Raw genomic sequence first — 17,653 nt, 5'->3', positions numbered from 1 at the left:
GTGCCTGTACTTGCAGATAATGTTCAAAGAGGAAGGTACATACAATGTGTGACATCTACTTATATAAGACAAAAGTTATGGTTTGGGACTTACAATGTAGAAGAGAGAGGAGCAGAGCTTAGTTCTCAGGGTTATAATTAAATTGCCTAAATCACGGGACTGTCTTTTTCTGTGGTGTGATCTCTCCTCCCCATCTACCAGCTTCTGCAACAAACTCTATAAGCAGTGTCAGTGACAAGTTATGCAGCTTTTTTCTACATTCTTTGCTGTATTTACACAAGAGAGCAGTCAATATCCTAGCTGTGAACAAGAGCAACTTCTTGACCCCCAAAATCGCATGCAGGGACAAAGCTTTATTGAATGCTATTTGGTGTAAGCTGAGTACTGTGTAAATAGAGCAGCGGAATGAAGGATTAATGTATTTCTCTCTGAACAACATCTCTGATCAATGTTTGAAGAGTGATGCATAAAAAGTGAGTGGGTAGAAAGTGAGCCGAAGGAATGAAAAACTGTGGAGGAAATGTAGGATGGTGCTGGAAGGTTGTCAAAACCTGAGATTCGCTGTCTGCTGCGAAGTGGCCATGTTGTAACCTGAATAAAACTGAGCTGGGTTTTGACCTAAATTTCTATGTGTGCAGATGAGTTTGGACCCAAAGATTATGCTGTCCTTGGTTTTAAGGGCTTTGTGTAGGTACGCATTTGAGTGTGTGCCGTGAAGGTGCATCATTACTAAACTGAGATTATGTTGTCTTCCTTATTTGTGCTTTATAGAAGTTGCCTGGGGAAGATCCTTGTTTGTCTGTAATGCCCGAGATTTCTGCAAGGCTGGCTTGGAATAAGTGTGTATGACGTTGATTTCTGGACTGGCCTGTGTTCCAAGGCTATGATAAGCTTCTATAGCTTGTTTATGGAAGCTATACTTTAAATAATAAAGTACCGTGTTTATACATTTATAGTAAGTGTGCTTGGTGAAATGTGACATATTTTGGAGTATGTTGGACCAAAATGCTCGGGAAACGTAGGCTGGCAGAGAAAATCTTAGTGGATGAAGTTGCAGAGCACAGTGCTGCAGTACATCAAGCCGTTGGATACGGGGCAGTAGCCAGTTTGAAGGTAATTTTTAACAATAAAATGCTAAAATAAATAGTGATTAAATATCTTTCTTCTCTCTTTCCCCACTTAAAAAGTTTTGAGGTTAAGCTGTATCTGGTTTGCTTGTATTTTTCTTTGTCTCTGAAGTTGGAGAACCAGCAAACCAGTTAGGCTGTGGGTGTGGGGTTTTGTTTTGTTTTGGTTTTGTGTAGTTTTCTGTTTTGTTTGTTGGGGTTTTTTGTTTTGTCTTTTTTTGTTTGGTTGGTTTGGTTTTTGTTTTTTTTTACCTTTTTCTGTATACTTCTAATTGTGTGACATAACTGTATGGAACAGTTTTTATTAACCTACTTTAAAATGAGCCCTATATTATGGTAAGACATAATGGTAAACAATAAGAATACTTTAAACTGCTATTGAGGACAGATAAATGGCTCCATCAGTTTCAGATCCTAGAGAAGTGGGAAAACCCCACAGGTGTTTAACCTCTTTGGAGTTCGCTGTGTTGAGATGATACAGTAAATGCTACAGTTTAAAATGGATCTAAGTTTGACTTCTAGTTGTAATTCTAGATGCTTCCACAGTAAAAGTAATTTCAGGTGAATAAGAGTTTCAAATACACTTCTGTGGCATAATGAACACTGGTACTGGTTAGAAATAATTATTGTCACCTTTTTTCCTGTTTCAATCTCCTAAAGGGGGCAAGAAGAACAGCTGAAAACACCTAACCCTCCCTCCCCCAAATGCCCTGAAGCCCTGAACTTTTTTGTTTTTTGGGGTTTGTTATTTTTTTTTCTTCCGAAATAATTATTTTCTGAGAAGCTTTATTTGTATTTTTAGGTGTGTCCCTATATCAGCTTCATAAAATTCCAAAGGTACTTTTAAAATTCTGTCAACTTTAATCTTTTTTGGTCCAGAGAAGCTTGGCTATGAATATAGCAACTTCATTTTGACAAAGTTGCTAACTCACTCACGCTGATGTGTTTGGGTTATGTGCCTAATTGAGTGTTGAGCCATGATCAATACAAGGTGATGATGGCATTCGCAAGTTCATTGATGTGAAAAATCTCTATATTTGTTTTTCCCAGGCTTGTTTTAAGCTTTAGTGTATTATCAGAAACCAAACTCCTGGATGTGCTCAGGATGTATAGTTCCCAAATCAGATCAATGTAGTTTGCTTTTTTGAAGAATTATATTGAACAGGCCGTCCTTTTTGGTGAAACTGGTTTCATAAGCCAGTAAATGCTTTGTTTGTTAGAAGTATCTATGCATGGAATTGTTCCTTCTTAGTCGACAAGAGCAGATCTGAAAGTAACAAACATTAAGGTTGCACAAGCATCAAACTCTTCCATGTGTTGATTCTACCTTGCTGTAGAACTAAGAGCCTTCTGTGGTGTAACTATAGAAACTGAGGCATGAAAGAGGGAAATTTTGGAAATACTTTTACTTCCCTATTTTCTTTGTAGTTGCACTCTTCAGCAGCTTCTTAAGAGACATACATTTGAATTTTCTTGTCAGATGATAGAATGGGTGAAAGAAGAGACTCGCCTCAAATTATTAGATTGCTGTAGATCCTAAAACTCATTATTTTTCTTTTTTTGCTCAGTTAGTATTAATGCAACATAAATTTCTAATGGCCTCTATCAACACGATTGGTTCAGCCGCTTGCCAGAATGGTGAGAATTTCCACAAAGAGCCACTACTTTCTGTTTTGTTTTTTGTTTTTTTTAATCAATAGCTTAGATAATTAATAATAATTTTTACCATGTTGGAACTTTTTAGCAAGTGGAAACAAGTGAGAGACATTCTAAAATGTTTGGGTTTTTTTGGGGGGTGGGGAGGGCCCTCTCTTCTTCAATTGTCTTTCTCTTGGTGTCTAAAAACACTTTGGGTTTCACTGCTAAGCCATGTCTGCTGTTTGTTGTTTTCACTGTGTGCTCAAGGCATGGAGAGATTTTTCAGTTGCAGTCATTTACATTTTAAAAGTGTAATGCATGGAGGAGGGGAAGTCAGTTATAGGTTATGAAAGTTTTTAGTGATGTTACATTAGAAAGAGCTTGAGAAACTTCAGAAATTCAGCATATTTAATTGGAATTTATTCTTTCTAACACGGGGAGGGGGGTCAGGTTAGATATAAATAAGAAGCTCTTTACTGTGAGAGTGACAAGGCACTGGAAGAGGTTGCCTAAGCAAACTGTGAATGCTCCATCTCTGGCAGTGTTCAAGGCCAGGCTGGACAGAGCCTTGGGAAACACTGCCTGGTGTGAGGTGTTCCTGCCCATGGCAGGGGATTGGAACTAGATGATCTTAAGGTCTTTTCCAACCCTAACCATTCTATGAGTCTATAATTTCCTTATGCTAGCGTGTCTAATTACTGGAGATGGAAAATGAGAAATATGGAATGTGTATATTTGAATAATAAAAAAGAACAATCGTGGGTTTTTCGTATGTACGAATTCTCAGTGAAACAGCTAGATCTTAGTTTTACACATAATTAATGCATATGAACACTTTCATTCTAGCTCTTGTACCTTTCGTTATGTTTTGCTGACTAGTCTTCTAAAAAGAAAAAAATCCGTTGTTGCTATTCATGATAGTTATAGATGTCTATCCTAGTTCAGCTGATTTTACTTTATTGTCAATAGATAAAATTAAGATCTCCCTTTGTTTCAAATTTTAAGGCTTCTTAAAATTTTCTTTCATTGTTTTATTTTTGTTTAGTTAAGTCCAAGACTATAAATTAAAATACTTCTGATATTTGACTGCACTTTTAAAATACAAGTAGGGCTTGATACAATGCAATAAAGTTGAGCGATTTATTTTCTGCTTACTGCATCCATTTTATTTTCGTTTCCCCTCAATTGCAGGAAATGATCTTGTGTATTGTATCAGTTATTCAGCTATGGTGTATATGTGTTGCTGAAAGCAAAACCTTGTACACTTTTCAGAAAGGTGAGTTGCTGGGTTGCAAAATCTAAAGCTTCTTGTTCATAGAAGATTTTCCTGATGTGACACCATCTTGTATGGGTGTTTTGTGGAGATGTTTTTTCTTTTAATTGTGGTTGTTTTGTTTTGTTTTTTTTTTTTTCAGTACAAATTTATGCTTTCTCTCCTTTGCTGCCTCTTGTGCGACTAGCTCTGTGGGGGGAAAACCAAAAATGAAAGTCTCTTTATACTGGTCTGTGATGAGGTGAATAGGCTTTGGATGATCTGCTTCAAAAGAGCAGACATAGAGAAATAAGAGCAAGTAAAATCAGTTGCCCAAATAAGCTTGAGAACTTGAATATAGATATGACTTGTAATTCTTGTAAGTTAAAGAGAAAAATAGGGGTTTAACCCTTTCCTAGAATATCTGGATGAATAACCCTTCATAAAAAGAGGTTAGAAATAAGAACTGGAATGAGATGCAGAAAAAGACTCAGTTAAAACTTTATGGTAGGTCAGAATGGTTGTAGGTAAAGTTTGATCTAACTAGTTTGAATTTCAGTAACGCTTTCTATTGAGCTATACAAGCAGTTAGTATAGATGAGTTGAGTAGTATTCTCATCTACAGTTAGATGAGAATTAGAGATTCATTAAAAAAAATACATTGTAAGACCTGTGTAGCCCTTGCTATGAGGAGAGTACTAGAGAGGTGATACCAGAGCAGATGATACTGCTGGTTTCTCCAGGATTGTTCTTGACAGTTGGTGACTGAGAAGTGACCTTAGCATAAAAAAAGGCAATGCATGCTGATAAAATGTGCTGCTGGTACAAAATTTAAGGGCATCTGTTATGCTTTAGAGGCTATTACTGAAGAGCTACACAACCTTGAGGATTTGACTTTTTTTTTTTTATATAAGAAGTGATTTCACAAGGAACTTGGAGTAGGAACTATTGGTAATAATTTTAGTTATATTAATTCCATCTATTATTGAAAAATTAACATTTCAAAATGGCTGCAAAATTTTGATTGTAAAAGAAAAAATCAAAGAGGAGCAATTCTCCCCTGCTTCTCAGGACTTCCAGGAACCATTCTCTTCCTGCTTTTCTGGAATTCTTAGCACAAAATACCTGGTACAGTGTTCTTTTGTGTTGTTTTGTAAAACTGCAAAAGCCTAATATCAGAATCCCAAGAGCCTGACACTGTAAAAATGAAGCTGTGAGAGTTCTGAAAGTCTAGGGAAACTGTGGTGCCATGATGTAATTGACTTTAATATACAATTGTGATAGAGGTTTGAGGGGAAAAGGAAAAATAGGGGATGAATACATACAGCCAACAGATCTCAAAGAGCTGCTGGCAAATAGCTGCTGTTTTTCTCCATATAAACAACTAAAGTACACTGTGACTTTGTCTTTGGAGGTGCAACACAGAATTCTTTTGGGCCGCTAAAACTGGGATTGGTTTGTGGTTTACTCAAATGCTTTTGTAATGATGTAATGCTTAGATTCCTGTGGCTAGTGAATGGAACTAAAAGGCTTGTTTGGATGGATTAGGCATGCACAGCACTACAGCATGTTATCTCAAACTGTTAACACAGTAGGTATGAAAACGTAGACTGATAATTGTCTCCCACAAGGAAAAATACCTGATGCAAGTGTTAAGGTTATTTTTATTCATGAAGGACTCTCAGAGAAAACTGTTTTTAAATATTGACCAAAGAGCATTCTGTGGACCATGAGGAGAATCACTACAGCATGATTAGGTCCCCAGTTTTGTTATTTCTTATAAATGTTGTCCTTAGAAGCATTGGTAAGGGCTACTCTGTGGCTAAAGGGTAACTACACTTGCTGGAAAACATGAAGTGCCCTGGTCTGTTTTCCAAGTGGGATATACATTGGCATATTATGTATGTAATGTTTAATAGTGTGTAATAGTGTGTAGTAGTGTATAATTCTCATTACATTGAAATTAAAAACTTCTTTTGGTGGAAAAGAGCTTGGATCTCTTGCTGTGTTCCTTTTAATGGTGAAAGAGTGATGAAAACTGATGTCCTTCTGTTTGTTTCCTGAAACTGACTTTGGATAGATAAATGAATGTAAATTGGGGAAATTCTTGGGACTGGTGAAGTCTTGCCTTATACTTATTTTTTCTTTGGACTGATTGTGCCAGTGATCAGTTCCTGGGATGATCTTAAAACTGTATGTCTAATAGCTTTCTTTAAAGTATTAGAAACAACAGTGTACTAAAAATTTGCTCCATATGATGGTAGAATCCAAACTGCTTCACAAACACACTGCCCAGAGAATTGGGTAGGTTTCTCTCAAAACTCCTAATTCAGCTGTGAAATTCAAATGCCACCAGGCAAACTAAAGTATCTTCTAGACTATCTTCCTCTAGGGGCAGCATGGGTTAATTACGTAGCCTTTGAGATGTGAGAGCAGAATTAGAAGTATAGGTGGGAGATGCTGTATAAGCTAAATTGAATTGTTAAAATGTTGGCTCAGTGCTTACCACTGGTAACTTAGAAATTTTCATTCCCTTTCTTTATGCTTCTACAAGGTTTGGCTAGATATAAACTGTGTGGTTTTATGCTTATTTAGGCATGAGCCTTTTTCTGTATCAACAGTGTATTTTCACTTAGCATGAACCTTATCCTTTTAAGAACAATGACAAGTCTTTTGAAAGGTTTGTTTTATTTCTTAAGGGCAAGATTTGAAGTAATCTTATCCTATTTTTCTTCATTTCATGCCTATTCCCTCTACCTATGACTATTCCAGTTCAATTGTGATTTATATATATTTTTGTTAGCTATAATGGCTCCTTGGTGTTAAGATTAAGAAGGTACACAGTGGAGCTTACCTCGCATGCACTGAAAGTGACAAGTCTAAGAGCAGCAGTATCTGAGAACTTGACAGTGAAGAATAAACAAATACGGCAAAGCAATCCACCTAGGTCCTAGTTGGATGTTTAGGTGAGCCCTCACAGTTTTCAGTGACTGTTCAAATCCAGTGACAAGACAGCTGGAAACCGGATGTTTTTAGGAGTGAACAAGTTTACCCAACTGAGAGAAGAATAAAAATAGAAATTCTGCTTGAGAAAACCTTGGGATCAGGAATAAGGAAGCATGGCAGTTCATGCATGTAGTTTCCTAATAGGAGAAAATTGAAGAGGTGTGCTTGCCACATCTATCAAAAGGAAATAGTAGTCTGCACACTGATGAGTGGCAGCAAAATCCTTAAGAGGCTGAGATGTGAAAAATTCAAGAGAGTAGGACCTGTGGGTTCTGGGGAACAGCTAATTTCAAGAGGAAATGGTAGACAAAAAGTTTACTTTTATTGTTAGTGGTATTTGATATATTTTGGCTTTAATAGAAACTGAATCTTTGTTAAGGATCTTTCATTCTTCATGCCTAGGCATGGTTTATTGGCAAAGAAAAAAAATTGAGGTAACAGCATTTTCTGATGCCAGAGAAAACCCTGTCAGGGGGGTGGTGTGACACTTGTACTATATATACAGGAATATAAGGGATGTAGGAAGAAGACATTAGTTGTGGAGATAGAAAAAGAATAGGTGAATAAATAGGAATATGTAGAATTTGAAGTATTTGTTGCCTTTAAAAATATTGCATTTTGTTTTAATGTTACAAATACTGAGTAACTTTTCTTTTGCTTTTAACAGACTCTGAAGGCAGATCCAGAAGAATTGTTTACAAAACTGGAGAAAATTGGTAAGGGTTCTTTTGGTGAAGTTTTTAAAGGAATTGACAATCGGACTCAGAAAGTGGTTGCTATAAAAATTATTGACCTGGAAGAGGCAGAAGATGAAATAGAAGACATCCAACAAGAAATCACAGTGCTGAGTCAGTGTGACAGTCCATATGTAACTAAATATTATGGATCCTATTTAAAGGTAAGATGCCTACAGATGATGGTGGTTTGATTTTATAAGTAATTCTTTCCCAAGTTATCCAGTCATGCCTGTTTTCATTGGCAAGGTTTCAGTCAGACCTCAGTTGAAGAAAAGTGTATTTTTGTCCTTTCAGTTTTACAGAAAGAATGAGATACTGTGTTTTGTGAAGTATGTGACAGAACTTAATAGAAACAAACAAACAAAAAAAAGGCATGTGTCCTTTGCTGTTTCTGTACAAAAAGAAATCAAATAACATCAGTTTGTTAAGCTCTAGACTAATCTGTTTAGATTCTCTTAATATTAGGAGAATGTTACTCTTAACTATTGTTTAAATTCAGAAAATACAACCTAAGTCTGCATTTACTTTGAACTGTCAAAACCATTGAAAAACAATGTAGTATCAGCTGTTTTGTGAATCTTGAAGTTTTTCATCAAGGCTTGATCAGCAGCAAAGCTTAGGTTGCTTTTCAAAGGAGAATGAACCAAGCCTTGATCTGAGTGATGTAAAAATTAAAATCTAAAAGTTAATTTATTTGCACATTTGCAAACAGCACGTTAGCTGTAAGTGAAGCTAATAGGAGTTTCCATTAACTGCCTTCTGAATCTGTTTCCTTTCCCTCCCCCTGCTGTATTATTTAATTTCAGGGCTCAGTTTTAAGTATGCTAGATAGATGTGTATTGTGGTTTTGTTTGTTTTTAATTGGATGGATATAGTGATTTATTACATCTGGAGAGTATTGAAAATATCTGGAAGCTTTTGGTACTACTGTATTTCTTTGGTCAGACTGTCGCCATCTGGATAGTTCTTTCTGCTATGACAGTGAGATGGCAATCTTGATAAGAGATTGTTCTCATGATAGGGTTTGAAGTTGCAAGTTGGCTGAAAGTATTTTAACTTTCAGTCTGCTTTTGCAGAAGCATTCTGTTCATCAGCAAATCCATGAAGGTTTTGAAAGGGTCCCTATTTTATCTCTGGATTTCTGAGATTCCCAGTGAGTTTCCAAGTTAAAAATGGACTTTTTTTTTCTGAGTCCAGGAGATGTATTAGTGAAGGGACGTATAGTTTTTCCTTTCTTTGTTGTGCTCTGAAACATTTTGTCTCTGAAGGCTTTGTCAGTGGTTTCAGACCTGACAACTGTTATCAGTACTGGACTTAGAAGTTTATAGCCTAGATCTCAGAAGCATCAGGAGGCACATAATTGAGCACAGTAAATTGGATAAATTTTCCATCATGGCTTTTATTACTACCTTTGAAATTTCTCAGTCTAGGTTGGTAGTTAAATATGGCAAAAAAGGTATTTCTCTCCTGGACTGTGTCTCTGCTTCAAATCTGTTCCTTTTAGAGGGGAAACAGTAAGAACTTGCAGGATAAGTGAAATAGAATACAGGAAAAATAGTTTAACGGGAAGGCCACTTGTTTTTAAAATGTGTAATAGCAATATAATCTTAGAATCATAGAATAGGGTTTACACTTAAACAAGGGAAGTTCAGGTTAGATATGAGGAAGAAGTTCTTTATTGTGAGGGTGGTAAGGCACTGCAACAGGTTGCGCAAAGAAATGGTAAATGCTCCAGCCCTGGCAGTGTTCAAGGCCAGGCTGGGCAGAGCTTTGGGCAACATGGTCTAGTGTGGGACATCCTGCCCATGGCAGGGAGGTTGGAATTAGATGAATTTAAGGTTCTTTCCAGAACCATTCTATGATTCTAGGATAATATTGTTGAAAAAGAGAATCCAGTGTCCAAATTTGAACTGAGTGAATGTGAACAAGTTATGAACGTAGTATGGCAACTGTTGCTTTTCCTAATTGAAGGAGAGTCGTGACTGTAGGACTTGGTAGCCTGTATGGGTTTGGCTTGATGGAAGTGATAGTGATATTTGTGATTATTGTTGTGAGGAGGACCCTCTGAAAATACTTGTGCCTTTTGCATCCCTTCAGTCAAGTGCCTGTGAATTTTCCAACCTGTGTCAATTTTCTGAGATATTGCACTAACAGTGGCTGTGTAGGACTCATACTTAGGAAGACAAGTACAGCTCTTTTTATACCTAGTGGAATGTACAGCTACTCATGTTTACTTATTGCTTCAGTTCTTTGTGGATGTATGTTGTTTTGCAAGACACTTTGTACTACAGAACTTTTGCTCTTCAAAACAAAATCTCATTTCTTTATGCTGTTAAAAATTAATACGTGCTGGTTATTAGGTCATGCTGAAGTGACAGAATCTTTGCCAAGGAAACATTTTGCAGGTCTCTTAGCTTTCTAAAGAGTTAGGTCTTGTTATTGGATAGTAATAATGTGTCATTATATATATATATACACACACACTCACACTTTAAAAGGGCATTATTAATGTTTAATTGGTTAATATTCTTGGCTAGGAATCTAGGTTTATTTGCTGCAGATCTTTGTTGTATTTGCAAGCCAGGACTGCCATAAGGGCCTGAGGGCTTCTAAGGACCTGACGGTCGTTTAACTCTTTCTGGCAGTGTGATAATCCATCACCAAGAATGTTCAACAGATTAGTTTTCCACATCCTGAGAGATTAGGAGACATTATTTCTTCCATAATTGGACATTTTAGCACTAATTACAAGTATGATATTCATATTTCCTCACAGAATGAACTTCTTTGAAGTAAGCAAGGGGGAAAATGGTAGGAGCTTAGGTTATATTGCCAGCCACTGCAGTGATGATTATTCTCTAAAGCCTGTGCAGTGTGATGTGTGCTGTCCATGTGTCTGGTGGATCTTAGATGGAAAAACATTTGTTTATAGAGAACTCTTATATTGATTTTCTTTACATTATTTTTGGCAGACAAATAGCAATTCCAATAGCAATTTCAATTGTTCTATTTTTTTTTCTTTCTGGCTCTAGATCAGTCTTTTTTTTTTCCCCTAGGTTTACTGCATATCCTTTTGTGAGCTGAAGAGGTGTCTTTTACTATGTAATAACTTTTTTCTACATATTCCCATGTCAATTGTGAAGTAGGAGTATCTTTTATGAGTCCTTTTTGGTATTTGTTTGCTATAACAAGTTTCAAGGTGCTGGAAAAGAAAAATATCTCATTTGGGATACTACAGACGTGATGATTAATACTTCATGTCCCTTTTGAGAACAAGTTTATGTAATTGCTGAATACTTGCTCTGGTATCCTTTAAAATAATCATCAGATTTTAAGAGGCATTCTATATTTTCAGCAAAGGTGGTTAATAGGCATTGCCAAGAAGGTGTTTGTATCTTTAAAGATCTTTTAGGTAGCCAGAATGTTTTGTGGTTGATTTATTTTTTCCTTTTTTTTTTTTTTTTTCCTTTTTTTTAACACCTGAATCATCTATCTCTGGTAAATCCTTGTGTTGTTCTTCGTTCTCTGTTATTTCATACCTGCTTCAATTAAGCTACGAGATTATACATGCCAGTTAGAATGGAAATGTTAGAGTGCTTATATAATACTGCTGTACTTGCCTGAGGCCTCTCACCGTCTTCAGGTGATGTTCATGAGAACAGCTTGTCAAGCTGTTGGTGTCTACTGCATGATATTCATGGAAGACAACTTGAAATGAGCATTATCATTTGATGGGTTAATGCATTTACTTTATCCTAGAAATTTACATTTAAAAAAATAAATACTCTCAAAAGTAGCTAAAAATTAGGGTTCTGTACCCAAAAGCCTTTTAAATTTTTTTACGCTAAAATTTTGTGTATATCCTAATTAATTCAGAATTATTTATTTATTCATTTTCAGAGACTAATCCATATCTGTTACTGCTTTAACACAGTGTGTCTTGAATAAAAAACAGGTTATTGCTCACATAAATCAAGCCTTCCATTCCCTTTGGACTTTGTTCTTTACAACTTTTGTTGGAGACGTGTGGGCAATTGCTGTGGTCAGAGCTAATTCAAATAAAGTAATAAGCAGTAGTGAAGTGGGTACCAATTTAGGAAGTTGAGGTTGTCATCCTGAATATAAATCAATTTGCAGAACATGTTTTTGTCAGAAACAAAATAGCTACATAAGACAGAAATGCAAATTCTCCTCTCTAAACCACATTTTTAAACATGACATTCTCATGTTTCCATTCTATTGGGCCAAAGGATGTTTGTATACTGTAGGAGATAGTAAGTAGCCAGAATGTTGCTCTTACGGTACATTGCAGTGACATGGTTTATATGGGTGCATATCTAGAGGAATTGCTCTTCCTTATCTGTGGTGTGTTAAAAACCTGTATCAGTGTTCCTTAATGAACTAAGCTTAACAAAATAGGTAGTGACTCTGTTATCTCTGTGCTCTGGGAATCATCTTATCCATGCTGTCTTCCAAATGAAAATTTTATCTGTTCCATCTGTGATCTGATTAAATGCTTCATGGATAGATGAATTAGAACTCTTTTCAGATCCTTACAAAATTCTTTAATGAAACTTCTCTGGGTCTGTTTATAGCTTTGGGTTTTTAGGTAACAGCATCTATTGCCTCTTTTATAATCGAACAAGGATTCTTTGTGATTCTTCTTAGATTTATTTTATTTTAATTATAAAATTATCTGAAGTCTTTTTCTGTCTCTTCTGAGTTTTGCCATACTGTAACTCTTTAAAAATACTGGTATGCTACCTATTCCAACAGGTTTTCTGTCAGCTCTTCTTTTTGCATTTTTTTTTTTTTTCCTGCTTTACCAATTTTTCAAGAGCTTCATTAGATTTGGTTCTGAAGTTGTTACTCTTGTCCTCTTTAGGTCAAGCTGTTTGGAATCTGGTTTGTTTTCAAGATTCAGATGCCTCTCGGATAACTTTCTTCCAGTTTCATTAATAAGTTTAATTACTGTTTTATTATAGCTTCATAACATTTTCATTTCTTTGATCTTTTATTACTATTTAGAAATAGATGAGGAAATTAATTTGTCTTTCAGTGGTTGAAGAATAAATTTCTTGGCTTTTTTAATGTATATATATGTCATGACATACCTACGAAGAATAAAGGATCTTGGCTGTTTTGCATACATATACATGTATGTCACTCAAAGCTGAGGTATATGAACAGAAGATTAATGTGTTTTTTTTAATCTATGCATACATTAAAGTCTTAAAATTCTCTTAGACTTCTATACATATGAATATAATGGTAGAGCAAATGTTCACTAAGTAGTTTCAACATCCAATATAAGAAGGTACAAGTGATACTGTATTGAACTGGTATTGAGCTAGTCTTGTAGTACGTGTTTTAAAAAATATTACTAAGCACATATTTCTTCATCCTTCAGGTGTATTTTTCTAGCATGCTTTGTAGCTTTTGGGATACCCTGTTTCGAACTATTTAAACTTCTTGACCCAATAAGAATCGGACATCTGGTTTATTTTCCCCAGTTTTTAACCAGACAACTTCCCATTCTATGAAAGTATTTTAAGAGTTCTTAAACAAAAAAAAACAAAACCAAAAAGAAGCCACAATAGAAATGAAGCAAACCCATCCCCCCTCCCCCTAAAAACCCCACCTAAACAACAAAAAGAAAACCAACAAAAAAACAAAACCCAACAAACTTAAGGAGTACTGATGGCAATCAGTTTGTAAATAATAGCTGCTATAATTTTCGTTTTAGTCTTTACACCTGTATGGGGTTTTATCTAATGCCTTGGATATAACATACATACTGCTGTAAGACAAGCTGCTATATAGACTGCAGAACCCCCAGAAAATAGCTTCTGGTTGCATTTTATGAATGACACAACATACGCTAATGAAAAAAAACGTGACACTTCTATGAAGCTTGATTAACTGAGCCTGTAGAGCAAAGAGTTCAGGCAAATAAAGTCTAGAAATAAAGATCTAGTTTTGAAAAGCAGTGATTCTGGAAGTGATTCTGTAGTTTATTTTGGGTAATGAGACTTCAGTGTACATGGCATCAGTGAGACCGTTCTTGGAATAATACAGCCAGTTCACAGTGTGGCTGAAAAACTTTAAGGTATTTAGTAAAGAGCTTCAGAAACAGTTTAAGGTTTGGAAAGCCTGAATTCCAGAGAAATGCTGAAGTTTGGGCTTGATTTTGGTTATCTAAGGAAGGTGTGGAAGTGACTCTGTGCATCTATGAAAGCTTGCCCATGTTTAAGTGCTGATAGTTTAGTCCTATTTTGGCCTAACAGATTAGAAAGCACAAGACGTAATTGCTGAGTGATCAAGCTAGGCGAATTTCATCTGGCAATCACATACGCTTTTTTTTAAAGGGAAGACAGCTTAAATATTGGAAAAGTTTTTATGAGGTGTATTTTATGTCACTTGCAGTTACTTTTCTTAAAATCAGTACTTGCTGAATTTAAAGAAGCCTAAGCTTGTGTGCTTTAGGACTCAAGGACTTTAATGTGGATATGTTGAATGTTCTTGCCATGGCAATCTAGGTGATATAACTTTGAATGTGGGTGTTTATATGTGACTTCAGTAAGTTTTAAGTCTATGTTCTTTCGCTGTACAGGTTTAACTGGTTTCCTTTAACATTTATGAGCATCTCTGAACTAGTGTGACCTCAAATATATGCTGTGGGTCAGCCAGAAGTTAATGGACTTGGTGCATTCTGTCGTCATTTGGTAGGCAGCCTGTGCAAGTTACATCACGCTTGTCAGGATGGGAGAGCAGAGCAGAGATTTTCCTGCTTAACATTAACTGCAACAGCATGGATTCTCAGCACAGGGAGCAGTGAAACGTGTCAGCAGTTTCTTGATGTCAAATCATTTGTGTTGTGTGCCCAGCCCCACAGCAGCAGCTAGTGCCCTTTCACACTTGATTTGCACAAGCCACAGTCACTGAATTTTGAATGGGGGTTGAGTACACTTAACTGAAAAATAACCGTAACTATCTCTCATTTTGCCTACTACAGTTGTCATGATTGCATTTTGTAAGAGGCTGAGATGATGGAGCGCCTTCTCTGTTCTCTTGACCTCAAAGCCAGCTGGAATTGACTTACTCTGTAGGACATCCTGCATCTGAATCAAGAGGGGGACTTGGACTGCAAATTCTCTCTTACTGTGATGGTATTGGGAACAAAATGGGGCACAGCTTTCTGTGAAGCAGTCTCTGTTAGGGTCTGCTTACTTTTCTTCTGAAGCCCCTGGTAACCTCCTGTGTTCTCATTAGGCAAGACTATATCCTCCAGAAGAGTTGAACAGGCATTGCCTTCATTTGTCCATAGACAGTGTGAAACTGACTTCTGGCTGAACAGCCCAGAAAGAGGTAGCAAGAGCGTTTCTGTAATGGTTCTGATAGGCTTTAAGATATAGTTGGTCTACTAATTTAAAGAACAAGTTGAAAGCTTCCCCTGATACAGACACTAAAGGCCATGAATAAGACAAAGGCAGAAGGGTGTGAAGGAGCCCATGAACTCTGTCTGTAGCCCAGGTGGTTTTGCTGTGAGGCCCTGATTTCATATTTCAGAAATGGTTACTTTGCAACTCTGAACCCTTGTTTCCCATAGTTTTTACTACTTTTGACCTTTCTATCATAGTTGCCAGCTGGGGTTAAACTAAGTACCATGCAGCTGTTTGCTCACTCCTCCCCCCCTCCCCAGGTGGGATGGGGAGGATACTTGGAGAAAAAGTAAAACCCATGGGTTGAGATAAGACTAGTTTAATAATTAGAATAACATACAAAATACTATTAATAATAATGAAAAGGGAAATAACAAGGACAGACATACAAAAAAACTAACCCCAAACCTAACAAACAACAGTGATACACAATACCACTTCTCACCACCTGCTGACTGATACCCAGCCTGACCGGAGCAGTGATTGGTGCTTCCCGGCCAGCTCCCCCCTGTTTATATACTGGGCATGATGTGCTGTGGTATGGAATACCCCTTTGGCTACTTTGGGTCAGGTGTCCTGTCTGTGCTCCCTACTGGCTTCTTGTGCTCCTCCTCACTGGCAGAGCATGAGACTGAAAAAGGCCTTGATTGGGGTAAGTGCTACTTAGCAACAACTAAAACATCAGTGTGTTACCAGCACTATTTTCAGACTAAAACCAAAACACAGCACTGCGCCAGCTACTAGGAAGAAAATTAACTGTATCCCAGTGGAAATCAGGACACTTGCCCAAGGTCATTTGTGGTGCTGTTAATGAGGATAGTCCGTTGTTTGCAGTGTCTTTATTCAAAGATATTGTACTGAATTGTAATTTTTAGAACCTTTTTATTTCACTACTTACCTTGAGCAGTCCTAGGGATTATTACTACTTTCTGGAATCTGCATCATATAGTCCTGTTTTTCTAAATCTGTGGAAAAATCTACCTAGTAAGCAGTGGCAATTTCAAGATTTTTTCTGTTCACCAGTGTAATCAGTTCTGCACTGTTAGTCTTTTATGGCCAAATAATTTTACTGTACAAGTGTATCAGTGTTGGGAAGCATCACTAGCATATCTCAAAGAAAACAGAGTTTGTGTAATAATTGTATTTTGTATTACCCAGTATTAAAGTACTTAACTGTGTCATGTTACTGTGATCTTGCTTTAAGTCAAAATTCAGAAAGCTCAATGTGAAATATAATTTCTTGAAAATAACATGTCTGTGTTCTGCTTGTGATGGCCTTAAAAGCTGCCTCTGTAACGGTCTGATTGCTGATTTTGGTATGGTATGAAATCCTCTGTGCATGATTTCACATGTTGATACCTGCTTTTAGGCAGATCTGTTGGGTAGCTGCTGCTGAAAATAGACAACAACAGAATCCTGTTCCCCATCCTGCCATTTTACTTGCATTTGATCTGTTGACCACAGAATGACTTGGTTCACCTGGGAAACAAGTTTTCCCCAATGCCTTCACCTGCCTCTTCCCAAAAATAACCTGATTCTTGGAAAGAACAAACCCCAAACCCTTTCAAATTAGCCAGCTCAGACCTGTGGCTTCAGAATTGCTAGGTCTGGTTAAAAAAAAAAAAAAAAAAAAAAAAAAAAAAAAATGGTGGAATTGGGAGATTAGGAAGAGAGAAGGATCATGGGTTTTGGTAACAGCTTGCTTCTAGGTTAGCTGTAGTGTGAGGCCTTATATTTATTTTGGCCATTCAGATCAGGATGACATAGCATTGCTTTCTAACAGTACACAGTACTGTTTATGTCAAATGTCCTTCTGTTTCTTGTGTGTGAACTGATACACTTGGTGCTGTGGACCTGTGGGATACCTGAAAAGGGAGTACTGCTGTGATATCTAGGTCCAAGGATTTTTCTGCTGCTGCCTTGCCACAACCCACTTCTTCACCCTTACTGGAGGGGCTATTTAGACTCTCAGTTAAGGATGGGGGGAATTGTACACTGATGGTTTAGACTGATCCAAAGCTTTATGGGACCACACTGCCAGATTATTTTTATAAAACTTAATCAGCTAACAGTCCTGCTGAACATAGTGCATGTGTGTATGTATTTGTGCCCAGGTTTAGTGGAAGTAGTTCTTGGGCTGGTTCCCCATCTTGTTGCCCAAATAGGCTTCCTGAGACAAGGCTTTTCAGGTACAATGTGACCAACGACATTGTCGGGTGGCTGCCAGTCTATTGATCTGATGTTCTCATCAGCATCTCAAACATTTGCTGTTTCAGTTGAAAACTCCTCTCTTTATATACCTCTGTTATAACCGTGTTCTCTTACACAGTTTGTGTGATATCTTTGTTGTGAACGTCAGGCAGTTTGTATTGCTCAGTTAGCTTGCTTTTGCTCAATATAGTTTGGCCATGGGTCTTTGGGTCAAATGAATTCTTTTAGGTCTTCACATGG

The 17,653-nt window shown here is 36.9% G+C and overlaps 1 protein-coding gene across 6 annotated transcripts in view; it reads left to right on the top strand.

Annotated features, from left to right (window-relative positions):
* Positions 1-17,653, top strand: part of STK24 (serine/threonine kinase 24) — a 49,928-nt gene that overhangs the window by 2,677 nt on the left and 29,598 nt on the right. For 3 of the 6 annotated variants that reach the window (XM_062624636.1, XM_062624637.1, XM_062624638.1), the window contains exon 2: positions 7,691-7,921. In XM_062624636.1, coding sequence (XP_062480620.1) covers positions 7,691-7,921 — 231 coding nt within the window. Of the gene's footprint in view, positions 1-7,690; positions 7,922-17,653 lie in introns of those variants that run through there. The other 3 variants (XM_062624639.1, XM_062624641.1, XM_062624640.1) reach the window with 3 other exon arrangements.

The sequence above is a fragment of the Pezoporus occidentalis genome, unplaced genomic scaffold, assembly GCF_034315485.1.
Source record: "Pezoporus occidentalis ecotype Australia unplaced genomic scaffold, CSIRO_AGI_Poc_V1 ctg27, whole genome shotgun sequence".
NCBI classification, from domain to species: domain Eukaryota; kingdom Metazoa; phylum Chordata; class Aves; order Psittaciformes; family Psittacidae; genus Pezoporus; species Pezoporus occidentalis.
The sequence above is the reverse complement of the archived record's forward strand: the minus strand, read 5'-3'. Positions and strand labels throughout refer to the sequence as shown.